Here is a 10,436-nt window from a genome sequence, read left to right on the forward strand (position 1 = left end):
ATTTCATTTTGTACTTCCTTGTCTCAAATCATAGAATTCTTTGGGTTGAAGGGACCTTGAAGATTATCTAGTTTAACCTCCTGCCACGGGCAGGGACACCTTCCACTAGACCAGGTTGCCAGTGCCTCACCACCCTCATAGTAAAGAATTTTTTTCTAATGTCTAATGTAAATCTCCCCTCTGTCAGTTTAAAGCCATTCCCCCTTGTCCTGTCCATACAGGCCTCTGTAAAAGTTCCTCTCCAGGCTTCTTATAAGCCCCCTTTAGGTACTGATGTTGCAAGAGCAAGTTATTATGCACCAAGCTTGATCTGGCATCTCTGAGCCAAATTCCTGAGGCTGAGGTTTCTCATGGGTGCCAGCTGCCTTGGGGTTTGATCTGTTGTGGGTAAAGGTGGGTCTGTGGATTCTCCCAACTACCACAAGGTCCACAAAACCACTACTGCCACCCATTGCCCACAGAAAGGTGCTTGGCAGGCAGGACCCTCAGCTAATGCCTTCGTTCTTCTGCAGGAGCTGTGAACCTGCCAGCAGCAGCACTCGGGATGCTTTTAGGAGGAATCATCATGAAGCGCTTTGCCTTTTCACTCCGGGCCATCCCCCGGTTTGCTGTGGTGGTGCTTGTGTTCTCCATCCTCATCTGCCTGCCCATTTTCTTCATGGGCTGCTCCACAGGGCACATCGATGGGATCTATCCCCCCAGGTAACTGCAAGTGATTTGGTTGTTTCCAGCTCATTGTTCCTCCAGCTCTTGACTTGTTTATCCATGGGGTGGGATACATGCATGTGGATGAGAAGAAGCAGTAGACCTCACCATGCTGCTGCTTGCTCCTTGATCCCACTGCCTGGAGATCAAAGCACTCTACAGCACCGAAAGACTGGGAAGGAATTTATTCCTGATTTTCTGTATTGAACGAGCAGGGTTTATTTTTCACTCGGGATTTCTAGGGAGAAGTTAGTAGTATTAGTGCTTGTGTCCACACTGGCATCTTTGTGGCATCAAAGTGCACTGCCTTTGTTCCAGCTGGACATCATCTTTCTCCTCACCAGGGTGGAAACTTTTGGTTCTTACATGTCTTTTTTAAGATAAAAGTTACATTTAGACTCCACGCCAGGGTTAGGCTCCACTTCACTAACTGCATCATGCTCATTTCCCACTGCACTGCCAGCAAGGGGTTTTTGTACAGATATTTCCCTTTGCTAGCAATAAGCCTCTTGTCCCAGGGGCATGGTGGAGGGGTGAGGGACAGGGCAATCCATGTGCTTCTCCCACTTAAAGCCCACTTAAATAACCATGGTGAAGGAAAGCAAAGCATTCTGCAAAGGCACAGCATGCACCACAAACTCAGGAGCATCCCAAGCTTTCTGTGTGAGGGTAGGGCTTCAAATGTGAGGACACCCCTCAGCAAAAGATCAGGTGCTGCAGATGCTGAATTTTGGGAAGCATGTTAGCCTTACAGTGTTCAACTCTTGCCACCGGTGTCAAGTCAACTGCCTGTCTTGGCTCTTCCAGGACACACCAGTCTTAATGGGCTTTGCTTGGTGTAATGAGGAGCTGCTTGTGGCAATTGCATGGAAAACGAGGCTGTTTCCTTGTATTATTTTGGAAACCTTCCCCCCTGCAATGGCAGCAGTGCATAAATGCCTTTTGCTTGGATGTCCACAATGGTAGTTGTGGACTACGTGGATGGGTGAACATGAGCTCTGCCCCATTCCCTCCATGGCCAAGGGCAGGTCTCTGGTGCCAGCTTCCTGTAGAAGACAGACTGTGCTGCTCCAGCAGATGAACTCTCTTAGCTAGTAAGGCAAGACAGGATAGATAATTCAGGACAGATAATTCAGTTTGTCCTCTTGACTTTCGTGCTGTTGTCAGGCTTGTCTGGAAATGAGCCCACTTCCAGTTTCTGTCTGAATGGTGTTTCCAGCTGGGGCTACTTGCACATCTGTTTGTGCAGTTCTGGATGAAGCCCAGATTTATTTCTCTAGGCATTTGGCTGTTTAGTTTTCAGCTGGGAAGGAGGGAAATAAGAAGTGTGTGAGTACTTGTTTGCAGACATAACATAATTGCTGCTAAGTTCACTGTACACTTGCAGAGGTACCTGCAGGGGATCAGGACCTGGCAGAAGGCCAGCCTTCTGCTGGCAATGTCCCAGTGCAAATAGGAATGGGGAACCTGGTCAGCCAGTGAGTGGGATTTTACATCCTTTATGTCCTGTTCCTTTATTTTTGATTTATTTTTTTTTCTCTCCTATTTTTTGGCAGTACATTGAGTTCCCAGCAGCAGGTTAAGACACCGACAGGGTGCCACTGCTCTGAGCACATCTTTCACCCAGTATGCGGAGAAAACAATGTGGAGTACATCTCCCCCTGCTTCGCTGGCTGCACAAACAGCACCACTGATTCCTCCACTCCCAAACAAGTGGTAAGTAAAATAAGTGTTTTGCAAAGCAGAGTGTACCTTGCTCACTGGCGACAGTGAAGGCTGCAGCAATGCTGTAGGAACCTGACAAAAGCAGTAATAGGGTAAAGCCTTGTAGGCAGGGAGGTCTACCAGAGGAGCTGAAGTCCTGAGAAGGTACAATAGAGAACTGCTGTCATGCCCTGGCATTCTGCTTGGACAAATGGGGATGGACACACATCCCATTGCAGGATGCCATGGCCATGCCTTAAAACTGGATCTGACGCTCTCGTCAGTGTTCTGCAAAGTGATGTGGTCTGGTGCATCACTACAAATCCTGCTCTTGGCTTTGGGAGTTTTATGTTTTGTTTTTTCCAAATGTTTCCAACAGATCTACAGGAACTGTTCCCTGATCCCTGCAGGGAGTGGGCTGTCCTCTGCCAAGACAGGCTCCTGTCCGCTCAGCTGCTCCCACATGCTCCTTCCTGCCATATTCCTCATCTCCTTTGCTGCCCTGGTAGCCTGCCTGTCCCACAACCCCCTCTACATGATGGTTTTACGGTAAGCAATGGGCAGAGAGGGTCACAAGCTACAGGGGAATGGGTTCCCCATGCTGGGATCAGTGGGGCCTCTTGAACATGCAACAGGCAAAGATGCTTCACTAAATGCAGAGCCACCACCAGCTCTGACCTCCCATGGCTTCTCCCCTACAGGGTGGTGAACCAGGATGAGAAGTCATTTGCCATTGGAGTCCAGTTCTTACTAATGAGACTGCTGGGTGAGTGTCCATACCCTAAGGAGGCTGGGGAAGGCAGCAGCGTGCTCAGAGGCTTGCTTGAGCCCAGGAGGTGTTGAACCCCCTTGGTGACAGCAAGCAAAGCATGCAGGCAGGGGCAGCATGGGCAGCCTGACTCCATCCTCTCTTCTCCAAAGCCTGGCTGCCAGCTCCGGCCATGTTTGGTGCCCTCATCGACTCCTCCTGCATCTACTGGCAGAAGCAGTGCACCCAGCGCCTGTTCTGCGCCTATTACAACAACGACTTCCTCCGCAACAGGTACCCTTGCCACGTGTTCCCAGAGGGGATGGCCATGGGGATGATCCCCAGCTCAGCCTGGTGCTGGCTGGAGGTGCTACCTCCAGACACACCATCTCCCTGCTCTTCTTCCAACAGATACCTGGGCCTGCAGATAGGCTACAAGGTGGTGGGCACCATCCTCCTTGCCCTCATCAGCTGGAAGGTGAAGAGAAGCAAGGAGTACAATGTGCAGGAGAAGGCAGCAGGGCTGGTGTAGCCCAACCGAGGACTGACTCCACACTCCCCATTACCCACTGCCAGTACTTTGTCTCTTTTGGGTTTGTTTTTCCTCCTAAGAGAGCAACTTCACCTTAGCAGCTCTGAGCTCCTCTCTTGCAGCCCTTGACAGGGCCTTCCTCCAAGCAAGGGATGCTCCATGCCAGTCCCATCCTGGGACCAGTTTCTCCCAGGCTCTCCAGCTGCACCTTGCCCATCACTTTCGAACAGGAGGCAGATGAGGACTGGAGCACAGCCCCATCCCATATACCCAGAGAAGTGCCTGCGCTGGGCAACGGTCCCCGCTCCGGTGTGATGTTTTCAAGCCAGGTAATGCCCTCCTGGCTGGGACACGAACAGGGGAGACAGCTGCCAACCCTGAGTCTGCCCCGTGTCCCTCCCTGCCCACAACCCTCACAGAGGTCAGCGTGGACACTGCACATGTGAAGTTATGTGAAATTATCACTAGGGGTTTACTGAGGGGTTTGTTGCTCTTTATTGTATTTTTTTTTCTAAATAAAGGTCACTTTTCCAACTGTGATGCTTTGCTGGTCACACCCCCATGCCCTGAGAGCTGTCCCCATTGGTGGGGATGTCTGCAGGTCACATCCTGGCAGATGCTGAGAGCATTCTTTGCTAGCAAAGGTGAAGAAATGATAGCAGATGGGGTATGTGCTCCTCCATGAAACTCTACCATGTATGAGGGGCTGTACAGAACAGGCAGGCTGTGCCAGCTCCCAGCCTCTGCACCCTGCCTATACCATCTAGTTGCAAGCATGCTGGGACATGGGGAGCACCTCATCAACCCACACCCCCAGGTCCTCAGGGCTGCTCCATCCAGTGTCTGCCCAGCTTGTGTTTGTGCTTGGGATTGTCCCAAACCAGGTGTAGGACCTTGCACTTGTTGAACTTCATGAGGTTTGCACAGTCCCACCTCTCCAGCCTGTCCAGGTCCCTCTGGATCCCATCCCTGCCCTCCAGCATGTTGACCACACCACACAGATCAATTATTTAACATTCAGACTAAGGAGTAAATACACACCCCCCAAAAAAGACAAATCTAAAGCCCCGTGTGTGAAGACATTGTTTTTGATAACACAGACCAGGCCACCAAGCAGGAGGTTCACCTCCAATATCGTCAATGTTGAGCAGAAGGAAAGCCCCAATCCATGCAGATTTGACACTGCTGAGAAGGCAAATACAGACTAAAACAAGTCTTGAAATCAAACATTTAAGGAAAAAAAAAAAGAAGAGTTTAAGGAATATTTTTAATAACTTAAAACCAATCATGGCCTCATGCTACCTTCCCACTTCACCCCAGCAGAGGCTGGTGCTTGGCCTCTGCTTTTCAAGGATGCAGGTCTTTGCAAGCAGATTAACTACCCAAAGAAAGAGCAATATTGTCACTTCAACATTATGAATTCAAAGCAGGCAGTCTAAAAAGGAGTTCAGCTAAAGGAGTTCAAAGCATGACAAACATGTTCCAACAATACTCTGGCTGCAGGAAATATAACATAGTTTGTAAATATAACCCTCACCACCTCCTGCAAGGATAGTGTTAGAGTCACTGTGTTCACAAGACTAGAAATGCTTCATTACAAGCACAAGTCTGCTGAAGACTGTTCTTGCTCTTCCCAACACTAATAACACTTGGCAATGCTACAGGGAGGCAGAGAATGCCCCAGAAAGCAAAAGAACACAATAGATCAGTTGAGTGATGAAGGGAGCATCAAAACAGAGAAGAGGAGCCTGCAAAGTACAAAAAGAGCTCTAGAACAAAAGGGGAAGCATCAAAACCAAAGGGGAAATGTCAATGCCATAGGACCTCACAGTGTGGAGAGCAATCCTCCTGACAAAGGTGCAGCACAGAAATTACACCCCATCAGCACAGAAAACTCTATGTAGCTGCTGGGCAAGGCAACTGTGTTTTAAGGCTGATCAAGAAGGGGAAGCTAAATGCACAGCACCAGGCTCTTGTCTCATGCCTGACCACCACCAATGCTGTGGGAAGATCTCCCTTTGGATAGCCAGTGCTCCTGGCCAGAGCATAGGAAGCAGGAGAGCAAATGTCCCTTGGACAGTTCAGAGCATGCTGAATCAGAGTCCTCCAATACTCCAAGCAGCCTCCAGAGCCACCAAGACAGCTGGTGACAGGCAATCCCTGAATCTTCCCTACAAGGTTAACACTTGAGATCACACACACAGCAGCCACTTCGGTTTTAAACACTACAGACAAATAAAAATGAATTGGGAAAAACATTTCTTTCCCCTCTTTATTGAGCATCTTCCTCCCAAGAATCACACTACCTTGCTAGCAGCTTCTTGGCTTGCCCTCTCTTTGCCACGATTGCTGACTAATTACACACACAAAAAGACCTTGCTGCAGTCAGTGGAGCAGCAGTCAGGCAGGGGACTGCACAGCAAATGTCTGTCATGCCCATTTCACACGTAATGTGGGTATGAATGTGAAAACGTGCCTGCCTCATAATTACAAGCTAAGATCCTACTATAAACTCTGCCACTTGGAGGGTGTGCATACATGTCTGAAGTACGAGAAGGAGAAGCAGAAGCTTTTAGGATATAGCCCTCATTAAAGAAAAACTCCCAAGAACTGTCCAGCAGTGGAAATCACCTGAAGATACAGGGACCACAGCTGAACACAGGCAGAGCACAGTGACAAAGGCAGAGCTGCTAGCCTCACTTCGATAGACCACTGCATTCCCACAGAAATGGAACTGCACCAGTTTGGAAGAACAGCAAGGTAGGAGACACAGAGGAAAACACCATTTTATACTCAGTGATTGCCTGAGAGTCTGTGCACTTTGCCAGGACAGCACAGGTGATGTGCACAGTGCTCCTAATGAGTAATAGGCTGGGGAAGGAACTCCGAAACAGCAGGTGATCAGCAGCTCTGAGAGGCAGTAGGGTTGCAATGCAGAAGGCAGTACGCCAGCTCCAATCTGTAAAACTCACCTGGCAATGCACTCCCTCCTAATTTGCTTGGCAACTACCAAATGAAAGCCTAAAGATCAAGGACAAAACAGAAGCCCAGACAGTCAGCATCCCAGAGCAAGACAAAGGAAGAGGGGAGAGAAAAAAAAATGTTGCAGCATGAATAGAGAGAGGAAATCACACCAGCAATTGTGTCATGTTGCTCACAAGCCCATGAGCAGCAGAGGAAAATACCACAATGCTGATTTCCAGCCTTTCTTCTTTCTACAGCAAGAAGAGATTTGAGTGCTTCAGACCCTCTTTTTCATCCAATGCCAAATTGTTCTGCCTCTCCAAGTCTCTCCCTCCAGCCTTGCTCTTCTCCGTTCAGGCGATCTTGGCCAGCCATCTCTCGAGACCCTCGAAGTCAGCATCTCCCTCCTCTCCCTTGCTGCCCCGAGCACTGCACTCCACAAATTCCACCTTCATGGGTAGCTGGGAGAAGTCGAAGTCCTTGCCTTTCTTCCCCAGCTGGGCAGTTCCCCCAGTGGCTGAGCCATCCAGACTTGTGGGGGCTGCGGAGCAGGTCACTCGTAAGGTGTTGCTGCAGACAGAAAAGGGAGAGTGTCAAGAACTGTGAACCAGGGGAACATTACCTACACCATGGCTGCTGAGATGTTTTGGACCTCACTCAGTTAGCAGGATACCAGATACACCAAGGGTAGAGATCCCACGGCTTTGCCCTGCGAGGCACAGGTAGGGACAGGCACTTTGGCCACTACTTCTAAATACCTGCTAGAAGGCACAGCTGCAGAGAGGCTCAAGAGAGCAAGACAGGAGGCCACTCAAGGAGAAGGTGCTTAAACAGGTTTGGTTTTGTAATAAACCACAGAAAGAGCCAGGCGCTGATGTCCTCATCTCAATTTCTCCAATAACCCCGTGGCAGAAACCAGCCACCAAGAATCACATGACTTAGCCTACAGTGCTCAGGATCTACACAAGTTTAACAGGTTAACTGGGAAGGGAGAGGCACCTGTAATCATGCAGAGGGATGAGGCAGGGGCTCGCCCCTCTACCACTTGAGTGTGCCACATACCTTTGGGGATTGAGTCTCCCGCTGCTCCTGTGAGCAATGTTCGCCTAAGGACCAGGCTGTAATGTCATTACTGCTTCTGCCCTTCAGCTTGCTGCAGCACTTTAACTCCCTGCCACATGTGGTGAGGAACGATGGACCTCCTTGTTCACACTCACCAGGCCTGAAAAAGTGAGGCTTGGGTGGCCAAGGGGCTGCACCGGGCACAGATGGAAACAGCAATCTCTCCTCAGGTCTCTGACTGCCTAGCAGAGCCTCCTGGATTAAGTGCTGCATCTCTTTCAGACACAGAGCAGTCTGGCAGTGCCTGCTCTCAGTCAACTCCAGTTATTCCTTATTCACAGAATGGAGTAAACTAATGGGACACAGTGAAAGAGCAACACTGCCCAGAGGTGCGAGTTCTGGATGAAGACAGCAGACAATTCCTTGGGTTCTCCACACAAGGACATCCAAGTATGGCAGCACAGGGAGGAAAACGGCAGCAGTCTATCAGGTTGCAGGAATAACACTGTCTAACAGGGCACATATAACCTACCTAGAAATCCAGCTTCTGTGCACAGGTAACTAGCAAATGCTCAACATCAGAACCAACGAATTCTTATTTTCCTGGAGAGCTTGAATATGTATGTGGCAACTCGTTCCTCCCTTAAGAATGGGAAGGTCAGTTATTCAGCCTGGAAGAGGCATCAGCAAAAATAATGCTGCTGCTTACATCTACTGTCATGTAATGTCTACTGGACAAAGACATTACAGAATCAAAGAATTGTTTAGGTTGTAAAAAACCCTTAAGATCATTAAGTCCAAGTGTAAACATGACACTAAACCATGACACACTGCCACATCTACCACGTAGCAACAAGACAGCCATATCCCATGAACATGCATTAATTTGGAGACCAAATAGCTACACTCCTCCTCTTGCCCCCAAGACCACCCTGGGCTAACTGTAAACTAGCAAACAGGACCCACAGGCAACAGGAAGGCAAAATATCCACTTCTGAGTGTGTGTAAAAAATCGCTACTAGATGCTGGTGAAAAGCATCACAAAACAAGATCTGAACAGGTCTCTCCCAGAGCAGATTTGACTCAACTACAATTATGGGACTCACAGGCAGAAATCGTTACACACAGATTAAATATAGCTTTAAGAACTATAGCTTCCACTTGCCCCATTCCCGAGATGGACTTGCCAGCTCATTCATCTGGCAGCTTACAATATAACACATTCTATACGCCACTTTCTCCTGTTCCACTTCCTCTTACTACTTGAAATTAGCAACAGATCATATATCTTTTTTTTTCCACAGGTTAATGTCCTTCCTAGGGGGGGATCCAGAAGCAACACAGGGTCCCAAACAGACTCCTGCAATGCCTGCTAGAACAGGAAAACTAGAGGCTTTCTCCCCAGCTCTCCGCTCTGCATACCAAGCCCTTTTGAGTCATAGCAGCCCTGCAAAGAAAACCCAACCCATGCCAGTACAACTGAGCAGAGCTTCTGAGATCTTCACACCACCCATAGAAAGTCTTATGTTTGGAAGCCAACCCTGACTGTACCTGAGAGAGGACAGTGCCCTGAGCCATGGGAGATATTGCTGAACTAGGTATGGCAGCTTTTAGGGAAGGATTGGGATGTTTCCCCAACCCACAGCTTCTAGGAGGCCATATGCTTTCTGTGCCTAGGGCTTTTTTGCATGAGTTAACAAGGAGCAATCTTCTCTCATCCTGGTTACATCTAAACAGACAAAACAGACTGCTCATTTTCTTCAATGAACTCAGATGTGGCTTAAAAGTGAGCTCACTGAGCATCAAGGTAAGAAACAGAAAGAAGAGAGAAGCTCACAGGGTTTAAGATCCAATTTCATACTTACAGCTCTTTCTCCAGCTGCTGTTGAATAAGTTTTGCTGATTTTGCCATTGTGACATCTAGAGAGAGAAAAGAAAAGGAAATCAGCTCTTTGGTTTTATGTGCGAATTGAGAACCTGGTACCTCCTCCTAAAGGTACAGTAAGGCACACTGACACTGTGCAGTCATAGGAGTTACCAGGACAAAGATGGCTGTGTCTGCACTAGGATAAGGGATGCCAGAGCTTGGGTTTGCAGGCGTGAATGGGAGCAACACAGAATCCTGATATAATGTAGGGAATTAATTTCTTCTTGCAGTAAGTTGATTCAAACAAAGGACGGGGTTTGATGTCTCAATGACAAGCTAAGCACTCTCACCTGTCCTGGCATTACAGAGCTCCACATAGCACTTTTTAACCTACAGCATGTGGCGCCATGAAGGCCTCAGGCAACTTGTGAAGCAGTGCATAAAAATAACCAAGCAAATCAAACCTGATAGTGCCTGAAAGCTTCAGATTGTTATACAAGGATCCACATCTCCACTGTAAAAGCTGTAAGGATCTGAAAATCTAGTCCTTTCCAGTAACTGGATGTTCCCGATAGTCCAGTCAAGAGAAAATATATAATCTCACCAGCTAAATGGCTGTATGATTTTAACACTGAAGCTATGAAGTGTGTACAAATAGTTCATTATGCTCAAATTAATCCTATTTTCAGCTGCCTGCCAGTCAGGAAGACAGCTCTGTACAAGCAGAAAGCCACGTGCCTTACTTCAGCTCATCTAAAAAGCTGTAGCTCTCCGAAGTGGTGTTTCTCTGCAAAGCTATTAAATATACCTGACCTAAAAATTCTTCCATGGCTGGTAGAAATGTTCCTGCTGCG

General features: G+C 48.3%; 2 protein-coding genes across 2 annotated transcripts in view; one reads left to right on the forward strand and one right to left on the reverse strand.

The window, feature by feature from the left end:
• Nucleotides 1–512: 512 nt before the first annotated feature.
• LOC104410629 (solute carrier organic anion transporter family member 2A1-like) lies at nucleotides 513–3,689 on the forward strand (the record flags this gene model as incomplete). Its single annotated transcript, XM_010020859.1, has 6 exons — nucleotides 513–702; nucleotides 2,262–2,421; nucleotides 2,789–2,958; nucleotides 3,111–3,175; nucleotides 3,331–3,451; nucleotides 3,569–3,689. Coding segments are annotated over 6 exons (827 nt in total), but the record flags the coding sequence as incomplete, so codon positions are not given.
• A 3,317-nt stretch (nucleotides 3,690–7,006) lies between these two features.
• SRPRB (signal recognition particle receptor, B subunit) overlaps nucleotides 7,007–10,436 on the reverse strand; it is a gene marked incomplete at its 5' end in the record, with an annotated part of 5,862 nt that continues 2,432 nt past the window's right edge. The window contains 2 exons of the mRNA XM_010020860.1: nucleotides 7,007–7,223; nucleotides 9,581–9,635. Of these exons, the coding sequence (XP_010019162.1) occupies nucleotides 7,007–7,223; nucleotides 9,581–9,635 (272 nt within the window). The remainder of the gene's footprint in view (nucleotides 7,224–9,580; nucleotides 9,636–10,436) is intronic.

Source organism: Nestor notabilis, unplaced genomic scaffold (genome assembly GCF_000696875.1).
Source record: "Nestor notabilis isolate BGI_N333 unplaced genomic scaffold, ASM69687v1 scaffold6258, whole genome shotgun sequence".
Taxonomy (NCBI): Eukaryota; Metazoa; Chordata; class Aves; order Psittaciformes; family Psittacidae; genus Nestor; species Nestor notabilis.